General features: G+C 35.2%; 1 protein-coding gene across 7 annotated transcripts in view; it reads right to left on the reverse strand.

The window, feature by feature from the left end:
• Nucleotides 1-1472: 1472 nt before the first annotated feature.
• SPRED1 (sprouty related EVH1 domain containing 1) overlaps nucleotides 1473-21910 on the reverse strand; it is a 60197-nt gene continuing 39759 nt past the window's right edge. For 5 of the 7 annotated variants that reach the window (XM_082762688.1, XM_082762689.1, XM_082762687.1 and 2 more), the window contains 4 exons: nucleotides 18365-18533; nucleotides 16998-17047; nucleotides 8726-8884; nucleotides 1473-4199 (listed from right to left, as the gene is read on the reverse strand). In XM_082762688.1, coding sequence (XP_082618814.1) covers nucleotides 3540-4199; nucleotides 8726-8884; nucleotides 16998-17047; nucleotides 18365-18533 — 1038 coding nt within the window. In that variant the 3' untranslated portion in view covers nucleotides 1473-3539. Of the gene's footprint in view, nucleotides 4200-6177; nucleotides 6540-6825; nucleotides 7023-8725; nucleotides 8885-16997; nucleotides 17048-18364; nucleotides 18534-21910 lie in introns of those variants that run through there. The other 2 variants (XM_082762693.1, XM_082762692.1) reach the window with 2 other exon arrangements.

Genomic DNA, 21910 nt, shown 5'->3' on the forward strand with positions numbered 1-21910 from the left:
TACTAAGTGGTTACCATAGTAATTGTAGATTATTTTCAGAATATTGCTTTAATCTTGCACACAGCTGTAGATGCACCCTCGTAACTACTAAATTGCATGTGCAAGTGCACAGACACACCTGTGCATATTCAAACTTAATTCACATCACAAAGCAAAAAGCCAGATTTCTTCTGCATGAATATCCATATGCCTTCACTTGCTACTGGAAAGAACTCTAGGAGAAAGTAAAACTCTTACATCTACTGACAGAACCCAAAGAATTTTCGTTTCATTCCTGATTTTTAGGCTCTTATGTAATAGATTTAAAATAGTTACAACAGCCTAACAAGACATATTAAGTAATTTTTACTTCCAATTAAAACTATTAGTAAAATTTCAGAGGAAATTTAATAGGAACGATGAAATAAAGAATCCCCGTAAGATTCCAGGATACTATTTTGTAAATTCATAGTTATAAACTCAAAAATAAGTTGAGTGCTGCACCAACAGCCCGTTAAATTACCTCACAATCAGAGCTTGTGCCTGGATAAAGCCTGAATGTTTCTCCACCAGTAGATGGTGCACGAGTGCCGCTGTCATTTGGCTTCTTCCTTCACTTCCTTCCACGGGGAAATATTTAATTTTCATGGTAACTGAGGCTTCAGTAAGCGAGGGACTTAATATGCAATGATGGTTTCCCAAGGCTTAGGTCTCCCTTCTAAGCAACACAATGCTCTGCTACTACACGCCTGACAAGCTACAGCTCTGATACCCAGGGAGAGGAGAGAAGTAAAGGTTGGGGAAGGCAGTTCTCTTTTCCCAAATGCTTAATAAAGTAGTTCATAAGAGGAAAAATAAATTTTACTTGCTGTCAAAAACAAAAGATGCATGGATTTAAGAGCCAGTTCTGGACTGGGTTTGCTGTATTACACCTTTCATTACCCTTTGCATACCTGCAAACATGGATAAGATTCCTAATACCAGAAAAAGAAGAAAGTATATGTGAATCATTTTAAAACCAACCCTTCCGTAACTGTATTTTTGCACTGTTTTTCATTGATCTTAAAAACTGGCAGACTGCATATTCCACCACAAGAAGGAAAAGTGACCATGACATTTAATATATTTTTTTTTTTTTTTAGATGGATCAAGCCTTTAAAGAGGAAAACAAAAGATGAAAACATTTTAGCAGTGAAGTGGTTAAAAATGCAAGATGAAAATACTAAAGCACACACTAAAAAAATATTAAAGCATATATGTCATATAAAGTACAGTACAGGACTAGGAGTTACACTATGTTGTATAGTGCTCAGAGGAAATTGTTAAACTCATTTCTTTCTGAAGTATATACAGAACAGGATTCTACAGCATTTACCTATATACAGCCAGCAAGTTCTTTTCTTAGGTTGTTCATACCTCTCTTCACCTTGAGTTAGGAACCTATCACTTAAGGACTTACAAATATTCAATTTCTCTCATTCACAAGAAAGACATTTTACTTTTTTTTTTTTTAAAGTTAACAGTCTATTCCAGGCAACCAAGTTAAGCTGAAAATGTGTGAAGCATGAAAATCAAACAGAGTAGCAGCTTTCAAATATATAAACAGTAAAAACCAAGACTGCTGCTAGTGTCATATTCTTGGACTTAATTCATGCAGTCTTAATACAAAACTAGAAGCTCTTTCTTAACTTCTACAGTTATCAATATATGTTTCTTCTTTTCAATGTGAAATAATACTTTGAGATGATCTATGTACACAACGTGGTCAATTCAAGCTGTAATATAAATATAAATGTTTTCTTTTAAAAAGTATCTTACAGACAGATGATACACATTTGCTTCTTTTACTTCTGGGCTACAAAGGAAAATTCAGGGCACTGATATATGCAGAACAAAAAGCTACGGAAAATATACTGAAAATGCATAGGAAGGGAGAAAAGTAAGTCATGTGAATTTTTTTTTTTTTTTTTTTTTTTTTTTATAGTTTAACAAGAAGGGTACTCTGAGGACAATCTGTCCACTCCAGCCATGATAGCAAATAGGCACTTTCCCCAATGAACTATTTTTAGTGTTTCCCATATCTTCAATGAGAAGTAACTGTTTCTTACTTCATGACAGCAAAACATGAAATGTTCTTAAAAAAATCTCTAAAGGGCTAATTAGTTAATTCTTACTTGAAAGTTAAAAACTTAGTAAATACAAAGCCATAACAAACGTTGTGCTCAATATCACATGTGCATACATACACGTGCACGCGCACACACACACTTCTCACCCTCTTCCCATTCCCCGGCCTCCCTCCAAATTCACTCAATTAAGTTCACTCCAATTTTGCCTGGGCTGTAAGTTATTTTCAAGTCTTCTGTTGTCTTTTGTTGTTGTTCAAATAAACAGTAGTTTTGTTCAAGTAAGGAAAAGTTGCAGTTCAAAATAATGAAAACAATTTCAATTTTGTTATTAATCTTGTTTTAATCATAGTACTTGATAAACAGCTGAACAGGATCCTAGTTTAACAGAAGGATAAACAAGAACACTGATGACAACTCGTTACAACTGTCTTAATGTACCTTTTGCTTAATGAACACCTGCATATGTAAATAAAAGTATTTTTGGAGGATACCCCAAAAGAAAACAACTTGCTGGTTGAGCAACAGAAACAACTTCCTTTTTGCTATTATGTTGAAATCAAAGTCATTTATATATAAAAATAAATGTTATGTTCTAACAAGAACATTTTAGACAATTACATCTGTGCTTAACAAAAAATATTGGTCACTCGAGACTAGAATAATTAATATTTTAAAGGTTTTTAGATTATCAGAATGTATGGATACAACTCAACACAAACTGTAGCTGAAGGGAAACAGGACTGAACATATCAATTTGTCCATCTGGAATAAAAATGCAACTAAATTAACTAATTAAATATTTAAAATACTACCATGGAATGTGACAGTAGATATGGTCCATACCTACTAGATCAGAGGGGAGGGAAGTATAACATGTAATAATTCGTACCTTACACATTTAGTTAAATATAAACATTTGTTATTTATACATAAAGTCGCTTCCAAAAAACTATTAATAAGTGATTTAGTTGCACTTAAAATCAGTTTCATTTCTCATTTGCTGAGTATTAACTTTTCTTAATCTTAAATCAACTGTCACTAGTGCACTTTTAGTTAAAATTTCCCCTCAGATAAGTTTTAATCCTTTTAAAAGAGCCCCCTCACCTAAACCATGAATGTACAAAGTGGCAAAAGTTAATCCCTTTTAGTATAATCATAGTTTATATACTCATTTTATAGCCAATAATAAGAACAGGCTTTCCTTTGCAAAATCTCCTTCACAACTTGCAACAAATGCCACGCGCTTAAAGGAAATAGGCATGGCTAGCACTTGTAAAATGCCAAGGTCTGACAAGTCTCCTTGCTTCTTCCACATCAAGCATCTCTTATATGAAAGAAGATTCCCTTCAGCTTGCCAAAAAGCTTCTACAAATCCAAGTTAGATGCTTCCTGGAAACAAAGATTTTCAGCTCTGTTTGGCACAAGACTGATTCATCCTGCAGCTTTATGCTTCCCTCCACAGCACCCACATACCTCACCGCAGTGATGGCATGCTCTCAAGGGGAGGTAGCAGCACATACACGGAGCAATGAATGACAGCGCTACCAGTGCTAACCAGCGTAAGCAGAACTTGTCATCACTAGTGTCACATGAGCAAGGATCAGAGAAATCTCCTTCAGAGTCTGACATGCAGTGATACAGCATGCTCTCTGCGCAAAGCATGCAACTAACTTGGTAGATACATCTTTTAATAGGATCTGGAGCATCTTGACATTTTCCTCTGCCGTTATCTTCATGATTAAACCTTTCCTGGCAGTATATACAGCGGGAGCGCTCACCATCCTCTTTTCTTCTTTTAGAGTTTTTAAATTTTGATGAGGAAGGCTGAGTTTTAAATACCACAGAACTCTTTGAGTCTTTCAGGGAATTCAGCTTAGTTCCATCCCCACATGGGTATAAATAGTCAGATTTTTTACTGTCTGATTTAGAAAATGGTATATTTGAGTCTACATCATCCCTCTCCAGGTCGTTCTTCCACATGTCAGGATGCCTGTAGTCTGCATAACGACGTATCAAAATATCACGAGGGTTTATTCTTACGATTTCATCTTCATCCTGAAAGCTAACGTGTCTGATGGATTTCGGTGGGACCTGAAACGGCAAAGGCAAGATCAGTTTACTATAGAGAAGTTCTAGATTCATGTCCACCTACAATGTAAAAATTAGAGTGCAGGATTTCTTCCTTGCCTCATGAACATAAGTGTTTAACAACAGTGGCTTCTAAATGCCTCACCCTTACATACAAATACATACAATACTTTACTGAGATTGGTTAGGTTAGGATACCGGTGGACAAAGGAGTAAGAATTTTAAAATTCTCAACTTGTAAGGAACTGACCGTAATTTAAGGCTTTTTACCTTAATGGACAAGTAACAAGGAATGCGCTGAACACATACAAAGCAAACAACAGAGGTAAGAGCGTTCTTGTTTATTCTGTCTCAATGAAAGGGCAAGGGGGTATGAAAAAGTTTTTGAAGGTGATAAATTTGAAACATCAGAATTGAAATACTGCAGATCTTCGATACAAATGTAAGATAGCAGACTGCCATGGAATGTCACTGAAATCACATTACAAGTAGCTTCTAAGAAAATGTGCAAATAACGACAAATAGTGTAAAAATTTAGCACATGTATGGAAGGAGCTTCTGAAAACAGCAGATAATCCAGCAAAACAGCAAAAGTCTCAGTATGTCCCAGTATGCCTGCCTTACAGACAGGCAATTATTTTCCTACACTGTAGGGCTATTATAATCAGAGCCAGAATATAACTGAGCTTCAAGTCTAATTCCGCCTTTTTTTTCCCTCCTGTCAAGTGCACAGTCTGCAAAACATCTCACAGAAAAGACTGAAAAGCACTCCCTAACCTATTAGCCTGAAAAATTCTCCCAGATTCAGGAATTACTTGGGAACACATCTTTGGCATCCATATCATAGCTTTATTAGTACTGATGAACTTCATGAGAATTAGCATGTCCCTAATCCGCTGCAGTGTGAAACAAAGCGTTACTGAAGATGATGTTTTAAGTTTACACTTCAGTTTCACTTTGCATGTGTCCATGCTCCTACTACATGGAAGGTTGCATGTCTCAATATTGCGGTAGAAGGCAGAAGAGGATGGAATAGCTTCTTAAAATATTCTTACATAAACAGAAGTTGGCATATCTGTAGCCTGCTCTAATCACCACTTCCCTGCTTGGTAATCCTTGGGTGATATACATTAATTACAGAATTGTGATTAGAGCTGCTTTGCCCTCTGAGCTTCGACTGCAGTATGCTAACAAGAACAATTTTTATCTTGGCTCCAAGCCACTTGGTTGGATTTCCATGAGATCTAGAGGATATGGTGTGAAGAAAGGCCATATCCTACTCAGCTGACATCACTGCTCATCCTTATTTTCCCAGGCTCTGATACAAGCCGGCCAACCCTTTACTTATAAAAACAGACTGCTTCCAAACTCAACTTTGTTTTCAAAAACAAGAAAGAGTTATTGATGCTAAAACAATAGGCTATGGATAATTGTCTTTTTTTGAACCATTAACAGCATAAATTTAAGGGGAAAAAAATACCAAAAATGTCATTGCATATGTTACAACACAAAAGATCCTTACCCCACTACTCAAACAGAGCACTAAGCATGCATGTAAGATAGTAAATGAATTGTTTATATGAAAAAACAAACAAACAAAAAAACACTCAAATAAAGAAATCCACCCTAGACCTCCCATTTCCTGGACATTAAATAGCTGTTAAAGATCACTACAAATACCAACTACTCTAAAGTCTGATTTCTCCTCAGTCTTTTTTATTTGTTTGAGCATAACACATAACCAGAACTTATTTCTTTTAAATCTCCAGCCAAACACCTACTAAAATGCTTAAGGTTTGACATATTACAACTGTATGTAGGCAACTGATAACAAGAAATCATTAATTAAGAAAGGAAGTGACAAATTATGGAAAAATTGTGATAAATGCAGGAAAAATTTTGGAAGAGCTTTATTTATAAAATACTTACATATTGGGTATTTAATGTGATCTGTCTGAAAGCATAAGATACATAAACTTACAAACTACATGAAGCCCAGACTTCGTTTGGCATAACTACCAGCAAAATTCAATGAAAATAACAAACCTAGTCCTCTAGATGTTCACAATAATATCTCAGTGCAGGTCAAAACTCTCTGTAAGAGCTGAAGCAGGAAGGAAGGAAGAATATTACAGCCAAACTCCACAGAGAAGCTCATTATGAACATAATTAGCCAGCTGGAAATCAGGGAGAAAATTGTTGTTGACATGGCTGAACTTACTAGTACTACACCTTACTTGAAGGGTTTCACCTTTACACAAGGCATAGACACTTTCTCAGTACTGCAGCCTTCCCTGAGTTCCCTCAAACAAATGGATGCATGTGACTTCTCTAGTTGAAACTCTACGATACAAGGACAACACCAGCTGAATATAACATAGCAAAGCACAAAATTTAACTGAAACACACACCCAAAGATGAGAAACTGCAGGACTTAGGTATTACTATTTTTTTTAAATAACATCACTACAAGAAGGACATTGGAGTGCTGGAGTGTGTCCAAAGAAGGGCAATGAAGCTGGTGAAAGGTCTAGAGAACAAGTTTTATGAGGAGCAGCTGAGGAAGCTGGGGTTGTTTAGCTTGGAGAAGAGAAGGCCCAAAGGAGACCTTATTGTACTTTAGAATTACCTTAAAGGCAGTTGTAGCGAGGTGGGGAAATCAGGCTCTTCTCCCAAGCACCAAGTGATAAGATGAGGGGAAATGGCCTCAGGTTGTGCCAGGGGAGGTTTAGGCTGGATGTTAGAAGAAATTCCTTTACAGAAAGGGTTGTGTGGCATCGGAATAGGCTGCCCAGGGTAGTGGCTTGAGTCACCATCCCTGGAGGTCTTCAAGAAACGCGTAGATGTAAAACTTAATAACATGGTTTAGTGATGGACTTGTCAGTACTAGGTTAAAGGTTGGACTAGAGGATCTCAGAGGTCTTTTCCAACCTGACTGATTCTATGATTCTTACAGTATTATAGGAAAGGATTAATGGTCATTAATCACTTCTTTAGTTTCAGCATGTACTAGTTGACTTACAAGCACAGTAAGTGTTCAGATCTATTTATAGCTAATTGAAACAAAATTGGTATTTACCTCAAAATCTGCTGTGCCACATGGTCACATGCACGGAGCTCAGCAGAGAGCGCAGTGTGTGCACGTACAGACTGTGAGGTTTTGTTGACTTGTCTATGTTCTAATGTGCACTACATAGCTATCCAAAAAGCATGGTATATTTTATATCACAGCTTAAATTATTTCCTTACTAGCCTATTCTATATGTGCTCTTAGAGCATACATGCTGTTTAAACTAATGTACTTTTCTTTACAATGCAATGAAGACTAACTGCATATACATCACTAGTTAGCACAGCCAAAAAGTATTAGTTATCATAACCTCATCACCCATCTTGCTCAAATAAATTCTTAAATTCTCTTTGCAAGTAAATGGGAAGAGGGAGGAATACTTATCTTGACAAACAGAACAAGCAAACATATGAAGCGACTTATACAAGATGATAATTGGCACAGATCAACAATAAAAATTCTTAATTTTAAACTTTCATTAGTTCTCCAGATAGGACTGTTTCTTCTGCATAATAAGGCAGTTAGAAAGCAGAATGACCCAGCACACAAGTGTTTTTTCAAGGTGCAGAAATATTTTCTGATGAAGTGCTCACAACTACTTGAACTTTCATTGTACTTTGATGTGATATTGGGAAGCTTTTAGAAGAAGCTTAATTTGTTTGCTTCTAGGTATTAGACCCTCAAATTACTTGTTATCCCTCTCACTAATAAGTCTACCTCTACACTCCACCAAAACAATCAGTTCTGTGAGAGAAAAAAGCAAAATGTGTATTGTTAAAAAAAAAAAAAAAGCTGCAACATGCCTTTCTGAACTCATGTCATATAAACATGACTTCTTTTCAAAAATGTCAGTACTTCAGCCTTCTTCAAGTTAGTGATCTTTCCTCTTTTAAGAATGTCTGCTAAATGCTTAATACCTTTCATGCATAACGAATCTACAGTTTTTCCTTCTGTACCAATGCTGAATATTTCAGTTTAATAATCAGTTAGAGAGCATAAACAAAGTTTCAACTAAAAATATGCAGCAGAAGTGCCCCACTGTGTAATGCATCCTAAATACCCGTTTTCAAGATACTTTACAATATTTCTAATCAAATCACTATCATTAGTATACACATAACTGAGATTGAGTCCATGGCCAGTTTACATTTTCTAAACAAATTTAAATAACTGTTCAAAGCTGCAAATACAGAGGTCTGTAATACAGAAATTTGACTTTGAATAAAGTGGAGGACTTTTTCATGTAGTCTGCTACAAGTAAATACTTTTGCAATGCATTACCTCTGCCATAATAATGCTGTCATATTTCAGCTGCAAAGCTTATATTGATCACTTTGAGAAGTCCAGAGTATAATACTACAAACAGGGATTAGAATAAAAATGCTTTCCTGTCAGAAACTGCATCCTGTGCCAGTAGTGCAGCAAGCAAAGTAAGAATTGCTTTTGGTGGTGGTCTTACCTGGTTAGGTTGGCTAGGAAAACAGGCTCTCCTCGTGTTGAAATCCTCAAATGCTGAAGGCCTTAAATTTGAACTGTTGTAAGGTTCACTGGTTACTACAGTTTCATGTTGGAAAAGGTGATCTTTCATTAATGAACCTGATGTGTTTTCTTGAGTACTCTAGAATAAACAAGAACACTGCTGGAATACTTTTGCATTTACACAAAAACTGTACCAAACCCACCAAGTTCATGCATAAATGCATTAATACGCCACACAGTTAGAAGCATTTTAACAGATTTTTTTTAAATACATTTTTAAGTACATATAAATGTGCAAGTACTTTCTTAATGATGAGTCAGCCTTGGAAGCTGAGAGCTGACTCTCTGCAGAGCATACACAGCTTGGGTGTTAAAGACACAGGCCTTTAACTCGCTTGCCAAATCAGACATGAAGAATGTCTTGTAAGGTAGGAGGGGTTAAGCCTAGGCCCTGAGATGATGCTTTCTCTAGCTACCCACCCGGCTGACAATATTTACAAATACAGAACTGGAGGAAAACAATTCTGAGACTAATGTGGCTAAAGTTAATCAGACCTTTTAATAAATTAAAAAGCAATACTGCTTAAAAGATCAGCTGGAAAGGAACAGAAAGTCAATTTTAGCATATACTGGCTCAATTAAAATATCTAATTACAGCAAGTGTGTATTAAACAACTAATGGCTGTCTCTTTGAAATTAAGGTTACATCAGGCAGTTTGATACAAACATGCAACCATGTGGCAGTGTATAATGAGATATGTACAGGACGTATGCCACTCAGAATGAGGAAGAAGTATGTTTGGGTGGAACACAGGCTTGTAAGATGATCCAATTTTCTGAAAAGAATGGAAAAACAAACACTTCTCATTCTTTAAGCTAGCTGACTGGGGTATACTCAGGATACAGTGGAGCATATTGATATAAACCCCATTAGGTTGCCAAAAATGTTTTGTTGTACAACGTTTTGTTTGCATTGAAAGACACTGTAAAGTTAACTGGCTGTCATCATCTGATAGCACTGAGAAAAGTGGCATCATCCCACTTCCAGCAATAAGTGTTTCAGTTTTAGTATAAAGATTTCTTAATAAGGAATTGCACACATCAAGAAAACATGAATGGTGAAAACAACAAAACAAATACTGCAGAAAACTACTGAGGAATAGGCAAACCTGAAATTTTGGCAGGTTTAAGTACTAATACTGAATTGTTAGTCTTCGTTTATCAAAATACGTAAGAACTTATTCCGAGATTGCATTAGCACCTGATGTAGATAAAAGCCCCATGCATCAAATAATACATCTGGATTTAGTTGAAGCAGCTGCTCTGCTGCTAATGCTTAGAAGAAAATCATCTCATCACTAAGAATGTATATAATATTCAGAAGCACTGAGTGGAAAAAATTAAAATTGAGTACTTAATTAATGATCAGCTTTAATTAATACCAGCGAACATCCAGCCCATGAAAGGAAAGACAGTAGTTCAATGAGGTCAAAGTTCAGCTGAAAAATGATGAAGACTGAAAACCCTAAAAAAGAAGCACATTTTGCAGGTCCTTCAGCATGACAGCACTACTAAGCAATCAACCCTGTCTTTTCTGGTCAAATACTGCTGGGAAAGGAGTACAAAACAATGTTAAAATGACTGGCAAGAGTTAGATTTCAAGGAAGTATACTTATTTTAAGAGCAAAAAAGCATCAAATATTAGTGCAATATCAAGCATCTTGCCAGCAGGATGTACTCCTGCAGGTACATTGCCCAATGACATAAAAAGCTTGCAAAACATTGTTTCGAACCACAGGAGACCTGCATTCAGAACGAAGAAGAAATGCCTACAACTATTTTTGGTTTAAGCAATGTTATAAATGCTTACAAGCAGAAACTATTTAAGCTAGAAACACACTTAACAGCTAGAAGGCATTTTACAGAAACCACAGTAAAAAGCACTACCTAACCTACAAGTTGAGGTTCCTTAGAGCTACTATCAATTTGAGTGGTCTAGTGTGAAGGATGAAGGAGATGCAAAAACTGCTACTCCTTCCTTCCCAGGGAAAAACAGATACTTGCTCACATGCCAATCATTATTCCTGGGTAAGCTGTGCAATGAACAATTCAATTCATTGTTCAAAAAATAACAATGCTCAGCTTACCAACCTGGACACTGCAGGTAAGTAGATACAGCCTAACTTCTACTACAACCTAAAAGTGAGTAGGTCATTAACCATCTTTAGCCTATAAATATTCATTATGCAGAACTACAGAAATGCTAGATGAATATCCCGAACTCTGTGTTTTTAATCAAAGTGATAGTTTAGTCACAGCTAAAGCACATTTACTAGTATCAAAAAGGCTTTCTTTGGACAAAGACACTTTCTGCTCCAATATAATGTTTTATGACCAGGTTATAAACACCTGAAAACCCGTATTTATAATGGAAATACTGATGACCTGACAGAAGAGGCCCTAGAAACAAAAATGCTATTGTATTGGAAATGCATTCAAGTGAAAAGCAAATGTGAAGTTTTCCACAAGAACTAAACTTGGTACATTAAATATACAGAATATTACACACAAACACAGATGCACACATTCCCTTTTTCTACTGTCCAAAGCAATTACACCGCCCACATTCAATATCCTTTAACCACAGTCTGCAAAGTACAGTACTGGCATAGGTTATTCAGTATCATCTGTAAAGTAACCTACGCCAGTTTTTAATGCACAACGGAAATCTGGTTTGCTCCCAGCTGCTGGTATAATAATTACTGTCCTATGGTTGCTAAGAGATACACTGATTTTTTTTTCCAAGACTACTAAAACATTTCTGTGCGCACAGGCAAAAGGATGCTGGGTAAAGCAATAAAATGACTCCAGCTGTAGCTCTCCAGCAGAATTCAAAGCCAGATGACAGCTGTAGAGAAAATGAAAACCAGACTGAGCTTCTCTTCTTCTTCAAATTCTCTCTCCTTACTTCTCCCAGTTTGCCAGAGTTAAGTCTGGGAGAGAATTCAACATTGTTCTGCAAACATTGTTAAAAATGTTCTGCTCTAAGTAAGTTTAATGATTACACAGAAGGATGTATGAGACCACATTTCCGCTGCATCCCAGCTCTTGTTTTTACTTCCCATGAGGCCTGAAAATCTGCTGTTTGATGCTAACCAACACAAAAAGAGTTTAGATTTTTGTCTGTAACTTTTAATTGTGAATAAATGATACAGGTTTCAAAGACATTTGAATAATGTCTTTCTGTTTTAGCTACTTCTAAGATGGAGCAATTACTTCTATAGTTGGCAAAGAAATTCTATTACAAGCAGGTATGTATTTCTGACATGGACTGAGATATTACATAGATTAATCTGAATGTTTTATGCAGTTTAAAGTTAAAAATATATATATATATATATACGTCAAATACCATATATATATATATATATTATATATTATATATATAATAGAATATATATATGTCAAATACCATATATATATATATATGGTATTTGACATATTTCTTCCAAGGCTGTTCTACCTGAACATATAAAGCATACTAGAGGTTATTAGGGATTCCAAGGAAGAAGCTAGTAAATTAAGACACAAAGTGTAACTCTGAGGAAATAACAGGGATGGAGATGTAAACAGGCTGTTATTTCTTTTTTTTCTTGCCAGTATCTATACCTTTTCTTTGAACACTACACCACAAAAAGGTCTAATAAACCTAAATAATTTTAGCTCCTATATTATTAGGTATTTAGCTTCTATATTAAGTTAACATTACTTTTATTTCCAGGAATTACACCTAGTAAAATAACGTACACTGAATATTGCTAATCTTTAGTGCTCAATCATGTAGTAAATTTTTCTCCATACAAACAATAATGTCAAGTGTAAGTTATTTCAGATTTCCTTACAAATTATAGCGTCAAATTATATTTGTAAAATAAAACTTATTCAAACATTTGTTTACAGACAGAATAAAGCAAATGCTCACTAAAATAGCTTATTTGCAAAGAGGCACAGGAACCATTTAGGTCTTTTTTGACTGTACCAAAACCACTGAAGTTGTGTTTAATTTACAGGACTTTTCCCATTTGTATTTGCAAAAACATCAATGTACATATTTCTGAAAGACAATATTTTTTTTTTTTTTTTTTTTTAAATAACCCACAAGCTTAAAATTTATAAGCCTTCAGTTTTCTTCTGCCAGTAGTAAGAAACATGAGCTTAAGTGCTTCATTTCATTTTTATTACTTCAGAACTGTTAAAACGTTGATAGCCTCTAAATAACACCAATGTCTGAATCAACAAACTGACAAGACTCAAAATTTTTCAGTTCTCAAAAGACTTCTGCATTCTGGTTTCCGAAACCTACAGAAAAATATTTTTAAATGCAAGAACTCTATATTTAATTTAGTAGGATTTACTTCTAAGAAAAAAAACACCAATCCTGATTTTTTGTTTTGTTTTGTTAAGCTAGATCAGATTTAGAGTGAGAAGTTTGTATTTGGTAGAGGACAAGAATCTGAGCCAATCTCTAAGCAAACAAGCAAACTGACTTCAACAAGCTGCTTGCCTACTGCATTCAAAATAGCTGGTTTTATACCAAAAAAATCCAAGCCTCCTACCAAAACAAATTCCCAGTGTATGCTTCCATATAAATACATATACATTTGCAGTACTTATTTACAAACACTGCAGGAAGTCAGACAGCTCTGCATTAGCTCGCGTGTATATTTCTACTTCAAAATTAATCTAGTAGAACTATGAAAGGCTTATTTAATGATATGAACAATTCTTACATAGTATGTTCATTAAATAACTAAGAGTAATTTTCATCATTTAAGCAATCTTTAAAAGCAAGTATGAACACCTTAAATGATTTTTTTTTTTTAATACCAAGCTTTTAACATTATTTGTTAACATCTCTATGAAGCTACAATGAAACTATGTCTTCTTAAAAGACAGATTTGATCTTCATTAAAAAGGATGCCTTCTCTGTGAGACTGTACTTCAAGTACATAAAGTCTAGTAAGCCAAGATCCAACAACATGAGCAAAACACTATCCTAGAAAGTGCAATACAGGAGTTCAATCTTTTGATATACATTTAAGAGTTGCACGTACAAGTTTTGAGCAACCTGTATTTGTACCTGCTATATCTACAAGATGTGAAAATACCTACTACAGGTAGGTATCGAGGTAACAGCAATTTGCCTGACTAGATCAGAAGGCTATGTGTTTTGATAGTATTTAGATTTCCTTTCCTTTCTGTAGCACAGATTACAACTGGCCAGTAAAATAGTTAATGAAGTCTGTTTTGCTTTATTCATCACTAATCATTTTGATTTTTAAAAAATAAAGCCAACAAAATACAAGTAAAAAACACAAACCACTGCTAATGAAATTTATGTACAGAGTTAATACTATATTCATATTTCAAACGCATGCACTAAATATGGGATTCCTGGAACAGCATAGGCAAAACACCTTGACAGCAGATGATCTAACTGTTTAAGGATCTATTAAAAATCAAGCTTTCAAACATACCTCAATGACATACTGGGGACTTTATTTACCACACTAACTAATGATGTACAAATGAAACTGAAGAATACCAATAGATATGCCAGTTACTACAGGGCATAAACAGAAATAAATCCATAAACCAAGATGCTATGAAAAGTAAGCATGAAATAACCCTTTTCTCTTTCTGAGAAAAATATTTTCTGATATTTTAAAAACATTAAGTAGTCGTAAGTTCAACTGTTTGATCTTTTGTACTTCATTCCTCAGAGGTTACAAATGGCAGTTCTGGAATATTGTACTGATGGAACATTAGTGTACGAGGGCAGCTGAGATGCTTATATTCAGGTGTAAACCTCTATCCTTCTGCCCTCACTCTAAAACGTCCTTCCATAAATATACTTCAAAACTTTTAATATTTTAATTAAAACTACTATTAGATACTTGAGAGAACAGCTCATAGAATAAAAGAGAAAAAAAAGAAATCATTATGCCTTTAAACTATTTGTGTGTGTATGTACGTGTGTAGGGATTGAACATGTCAGGCTCTCCAATATGTAAGTTAAACCAAATGGTCTTACCAGTCTTTCAAGTAAACAAATATTTATTTATACACATGCACACATACAGTGGAGTAAATTCCACTTGCAAGAGAATCATTCTTGGAAGAAAGAAGGAATTAATCATTGAGCAGAATATGTCCACTATTTAGTATTTCCCAGGATTTTGTTCTCAATGACTAGACCTGTATTTTGTAACCAAAATTCTATGCTGACATTCATAACCCTGTAATTATGGATTAGTTATCGATACATAAAATTTATTTAGATGAGGCATAGCGAAACCAGGGATTATTCAGCCTCCCCTGTATTTATCCCTTTCCATCCCCCTTCTTTCCCCCTACCCTTCTGGTAGGGTAGTAGAAAAGCAATTCTGGTATTGTTCGTTTCACTTTGGTATGCAGAGAGATATGGTAAAAGAAATTGGCTGGCTAGCTTTATTGACTCTAGAAAACAGGTAATTCTTATCTACCCAGAGCATGAATCCACAATTAGGTAAAGTCTTGAAATTTGAAATATGTTTTGGTAAAGTCTTTGTTGTGGTGAAGTCTTGAAATATGTTTTCCTGTATAAAATGTGGCAGTGATAGTTTTACCAGCAGTTTGCACCAAACTGGACTGTACCCACAAGTACATATAAAAGATCTTGTAAATTATCTTTTTTCCACTTTTCTGAAACCAAACTTTGTAAACATGTGAAATCACAGATACTTGCTTCAATTTTGGCATCCTTATATAGAAACATTGTAACTAGGCAGCATAATCAAGAGGTAATTAGTTGCCTCTAATCTCATTAGGCCTGTAGAAATTGCTCAATGATTAATCTTTGCAATAAAGCATGTTTAAACAAGTCTTCTAAAGCTTATTAAGGATAGCATTAACTTTGGCCCACATTCCTCCACCCTGTCAAGAACTCATTCTTACTGTAAATCCAAAACATCCAATTTTAAAGCAATTTTAAACGCCGTAAGACAAAGCACTGCAAATAAAGAGGAACAACAGGTGGTTGAGTGGCCAACTCTTACACAAAGAAATTTCTTCCACCATAAAACAGAAGGAAATCAGGAGACACTTCTGCATTGCTACTGCATTGCAGCATTCCTTTCAAAATACTCCACTGCCTTGTTAACAATTTGCTTCTTCAAAATAGGCTGCTAATTTTCTGGATTTTGTGTTGCAGAGGTTCTACACTGCATCTATCCATACCGATAAAGAATTTAATATTACATAAATAACAAAACTCCTTTCCTCAAGAAACCTCTTGGGAATATTACTGGTTTTCTGAAAATTCACTAAGACCCCTGAGCCAACTTGTTTCTCCATCAGCTTCACATTAATTTAAATATCTTCAGTCTGAGAAGTCAGTGCTTGTGTAAATAAAGAAAAGGCTTTCTCTGAAACTATGAACAGGGAATACAAGATTACAGGCACACACAGAAACAAGTAGCTTTTACTCAGTTGAATTACAGCTATTTACTGTATATGTCTACAATATTTGTTTATATTACTAGCTTTTTACTTACACAGATTCTTGCATGTTACCAGGCAGTCCTGCAGTATTTGATATGGTATTTGTGTAAAGTATTTTAACTCTGAAGCATAATGGGTGGTAAGTTATCAACTCTCCTGCTATTATGACCTCTAGAAATCAAATACTGCAAGTAAGGATCTGTACAAAATTTGAATCTCAACAAATGACTACTTTATATTCAGTGATTTTTTTAAAATTATCTGAACTTCTGCCCTTGTTAGACTAGATTCCTCTGCCATTATCTCAGCATCTTTTCAACCCCAATCATTCAGTGTTGGAGGTGTGTATTGCTGCAGAGTGAAATCTAGGAAGACAAACAGCATATTCCTGTAAAAGAAAAAGATGATCCTGATCCCTCAAGCTAGTCTGAATAGAAACAATTTTATCTTTACTCCAAAGATGACATAACCTAGAAGATGCATTTTAAACTGAAACTCATGATGGTTAATTGTTCTATTGATTAAATATTGACTACTTATCTTAGGACAGACAATAACACAAATCTTCTAAATCACTCTTCTGGAACTTATTTCATTAAATTTAATTTTGCTGTGCCTCTTATTTGCTTATTTAGAATAATTAAACAAATTGATCAAACATTTTCTTCAAAAAATAACTGCATGATTAATATAAAAACTAAAGTACTTACTTGAAAGCAGTCTTCTGCCACTTCAACATCATTTTGGGAGGGTGGATAGCCTACAAAAAAGGTTAAAAAAATAAAATAGAAAAAGTTATTCTGAAAGCAGTATACAGTGAATAAAAGAATCAACAACATCCTTCAATATCTAACTATGATAAATAGGTTTGTTTACTTTTTTAACCAGAAGATCACCATATTTCAAGTTGATTTTATTAAGTATTATTAATTACTATTTTCTGAGATTTATTTTTTATTTTTTTACTAAATATTCCTACCCACACTATCTTCTTCACACCATTCTTATGAAGGATTTTCAAAGAGTCATTGTAAGTCTGAAGGAAAAAATTAATCCTTGTTAACGTAGCATTATGAAAATTAAAGACAGATATATTTGGTTATCATGAATGCATGTTGTGCTACGTTCTTTTGCTATAAATCAGAAGAAATAGCAACTGTGAGACCCTAAAACGGAAAAGGAGTCAGTGTCTCATCATTTCTCTTGCAGTGATCAGCACAATTCAAAGTCATTCTAGTATGACAAAAAGCATTTTCCTTCAAAAATATTTCACCCTTTGCTAATACAGTATCACACATTAAAGCCCCCCTAAATCCACAGCACGTTTTTTTTTTTTTTCAATTTTTTTTTTTTTTTTTTTTTTTTTTTTTTAAGCACAAGCCTGAAAGACATGCATTTTCCACTCTGGATACCTGTTCTCTGCCATTCCTCTCTCCCAACATCTAATACTATATATATGTCATATTTTCAAATATATTTTTCATACATCTCAAAATTGAGGTGTTAAAAACTTCAATTTGTTCCCTAGTTTCCATGAGGTCAGTGAAGCTCTAGAGCCAATTAGGCATATCATTATTAGAGAAAATTCTTCTACAGTCCCATCTAAATCTGTCCTCAGAGCTACTGTGTGAACTGTTAGTACACAAATTCAACTATGAACTGAATTTTTCAGTAGATAAAAAGAGATGTCAAAAGGTCTCAAGTCATTGAATTTTATACTTTAAGAACACTGAAGCTGTAACAAGCTTCCGAGAAGATGCAAGTAAGACACTGTAACACTCCAGCTTCCTCCATTTCATCATCTCTAAAAAAAAAAAAAAATAAGGCAATCCTTTTTCATGTAGAGATGTTTTGGGAATTACGTCAGTACTTTTTGTGAAACAATTTAAGATGCTTGGATGAATGGTACTTTCAAAATGCCAGAAATACTATTTTAAAACTGTTACAATCTCAATATGTTATTGATCAATACACATCTTTAAATATTGTTGGCACTGAATCAAAGGACTTTGCACAGTATCATCTCCATTATTAAACACAAGAAAAACCATCAATGCCCCTTCATCTGAATACATGCCTTGAGAAATATCCTCTACCGCTCTCCGAATACCTCTATCAAATGCTCTTGCATCAGCAGGACTCTGAAATGTGAGGCCAAACTTTTTGTCATCAATCTTCCAGTGGTAAAAAGTTGGAGTAACTTTGTTGTAAACGAGGTCCTTCTTCAACGTGCATTCCAAGACCACCTTCCAGAAATAAGACAGAAGGAAAAGGTATCACTAACTAATACAGCAAATTTGAGAACAAAATGTAGCCTTCAAGAATTACCTGAAAACATGCATCAAAAGAGCAGATAAAAGCCTCTGTTTAAATTTCTTCCTATGACAAGGACGTAATTTTAACTTAGTTGCCATTATGGCCAAATTATGCACTAACAGCTACTGATAGGGCAGTATGGTTTAGGGACACTGTGTACTGAGCAAATCGTCCCAGCCTCTGAGGTTTCTCATACCTGCAAGCAAGCACTTGTGTCAGTACACACTTACTAGAAGCTCAGCAAGTGAAATAAGCCACACTTTGAAAAAAAACAGTATGCTAATATCTAGTACTGGGAGTTTTATATGTGTACTTATTCTACACAATTTTTGAGTTTCAGATTTGTTATGTATGCATTTTTTTTTTTGGTGACAGAAAAATGAAAGATTTCTTATGACATGGGAAAATTAAGTTAATTAAAAACATAACAAAAATCTCTAAGTAAAAAAAAAAATCTGTCTGTACTTATTCTTACATATCCTTTGCATTCTTCCTTTCCTTGTCTATTTATTACATAGGCAAGTATTTTTTTTCCTCCTGCTCTTCATTAGTTATTCCCCCTAAACTTCATCCCACTGCTAATCATCTCCTTTCAAGTTTTACTGTCTCTTATCCCTGTCTCTATAAGGATTGCATTCTTTCCACACATACAAACCCTTTCAGCATTAAAATCTTTTTTTTTTTCTCAACTCTGAGTTCTATATATATAATTTTTTTTTTTTTTACTGCCTAAAAATTCCCTACAAGGTACTGCAGCAACAAAAATCATTCTGCAGTTCTACAGTGTAGTAACTGACCATTCTTTGTTATTTTTTGATGATTTTAATCTTGCCTCCTCCAAAAAGAAAAGCAGTTCAAAATGAAGACTTCTCACACCATCACATTTTCTTCATCTGTGATCACTTTGGGGGGATCTCTGCTATATTAGACACCAACTATTTTCACACTATATTTTGTATGCAGTTTCATCCAAAATCAGTAAACAGTATTATAAGGCTGATTTTTTAGTATCTCAATGAACACCTGCTCCTGGAGGAGTTAATACAGATTTCTTTACACTGAAAATACTTATCTGGAAGATAAATATTTTTACAAGATAGTAGCACTGAAGATAAACTAATGGAATAGAACTTCAGAGGGTATGATTTACAAACCAAACAATTCCTGCCACCCCCCAAACAAAAGCCCAACCTACACGACATTCTAGGAAACAATCATTAACAAAACAAGCAAGCATCCTATACACTAGCATAATTATTTTCAGCCTGATTTAAGGAAACAATGGATTTGACAGGACAAGACTGATTCTACAGCACTAGAAACATATGAAAACATACCAGTTAATACAGTAGATGTATGTTGAAAGGGGAAAAAACAGTTGCATCTTTCTGAGTTCTCAAATATCCCAAACTCCGATGAATTTTTACTACACTTTTTTTTTTATGGTTCTTATCTCTCCAGATTGTATGTGCAGAGTATCATAAAGTATCATGCTTTCCCATGTGGCTACTAAAATCTGTTTTCCCAAACTTTTTAAGTAGACCATCTCTAAGATTTCCAGTGATAGGCACAAGGAAAATCTGTGAAATTGTAAATTAAATGAATATGGCTCAAAATAATTGCATTTCTTAATAAACAAGGGCTACGGTTCTGATAGTTCTCTTCACTTGAAGACTTCCATGCCAGTATGAAGCAGACACCTCAGCATTCATTCATGTTGCAGAATTCTCAAACTCATGATAGCAAACTCCAGAAGCACACAGCTGCAGAAAAAAAACACTCGATTCCCAGAGCATATGTAGCACTGTGTACCTATTTACTACTACTTAATGTGAAAATACTTTGTTAATATAGCATCCAGATCTCATTGAGTGCAACACTAATGAGTTCATAATTATTCAAACATACTTGCCTGCTGTATGTTTCTTTCTTCACCTCTACAAGCCACATTCTTCAAAGGTATTAAATCTACTTGACTTGTATGGACAAATTTCTCAAAAATCAGAAATCTTAAAATTCCAAGACAAGTGTTTTCAAACAAATTTGAAATGAATATTCAAGATATTGGCATTTTTATCCTGCTTTGGAAACAAATATGAGAAAAACTTATCATATTTGACAGATATTTCTATTCTGGTAACAGACCCTATAATCAAGCATCTCTATAAACTGGAGCCAGTTACTATTTTACTGGTTTCTAGTGTTCTACACAGCTTACATTACATCCAGATAGTTTCACAGTTTCTCATTTACAGACCAAACTTAGAAACACATAAGCATATCGTTTTTTATCATATTTTTGAATCCTTTTACTGCTACATAGAATTGTTATATATGCAGTGGTAATTAGTGCCGAGAAAATGGTTGATAAAAAGGAGATTTGAGAGTGTGGCCATGGGGGTCGGAAAGCCCCCTGTTTAATGATAACATTAGACTCTTAACGATGAGGCCATCAGGAATGTAAAAGAGTTTAGAAGGAACAATGAAGAGAGACTCCTGTGATTCAGGAGACTCCATGCAGTCTCAGGTTTCTTGTTCTCCAGCCGTTAAGGCATGGAAGTTTCTGGGTGTTTGTTGTTGTTGTATTCAAAGTTGTTTGACCAATGAAAAGTTGTTTTGAGAAGAACTGCTGTGGGGAAAAGGTTATAAGAGGGGAGCCTGTCCTCAAGATATAAAAAAAAAAAAAAAAAAGGCAACCCAATGAAGTTATGTCATCAATAAAGAAGTAGAAAGAAGGAAAGAAAAGGAACAGGCTAGCAGAACGGAGACCAGGACGGGAACAGGCACATTGATTGTCTCATGAAGATAGGCTCGGCAAACTCAGCAAACCGCTCATACGCTGGAAATAGGTGCACCGGAGCTGGGAAGAAGCTCAAGCTGAGAGAAGCGGACCCATGCACACAACTGCCCCTCGCTGGTAAGCAGTTGCGCATTATGGGGAATCACACGTCCTTAGAAACAAAGACTGTCCTGGTAACCTTACAGCTTATTCTCCTTATTAACAATTGGACAGTTTATGAGCCTGAAATATGGGACCAAATTGAGGTCAAGGTGTGGGACTCTGCAATTAAAAACGACAAGGTTGCAGTGGGATTGCTCAGCACCTGGCAAATCTCTTAGGCCTTAAAGAGCCCTGTAGGACCACAGTCAGAAACGTGTGGTTTGCCAGACAGTGAGGGAGCTGCGGGCTCCTTTACTTGTTCAGGCTGGAGAAAAGGAGGCTCAGGGGGTGACCTTACCGCTCTCTACAGGTTCCTTAAAGGAGGCTGTAGCGAGGTGGGTGTTGGTCTATTCTCCCACGTGCCTG

Source organism: Aythya marila, assembly GCF_965140915.1.
Source record: "Aythya marila genome assembly, chromosome: 5".
Taxonomy (NCBI): Eukaryota; Metazoa; Chordata; class Aves; order Anseriformes; family Anatidae; genus Aythya; species Aythya marila.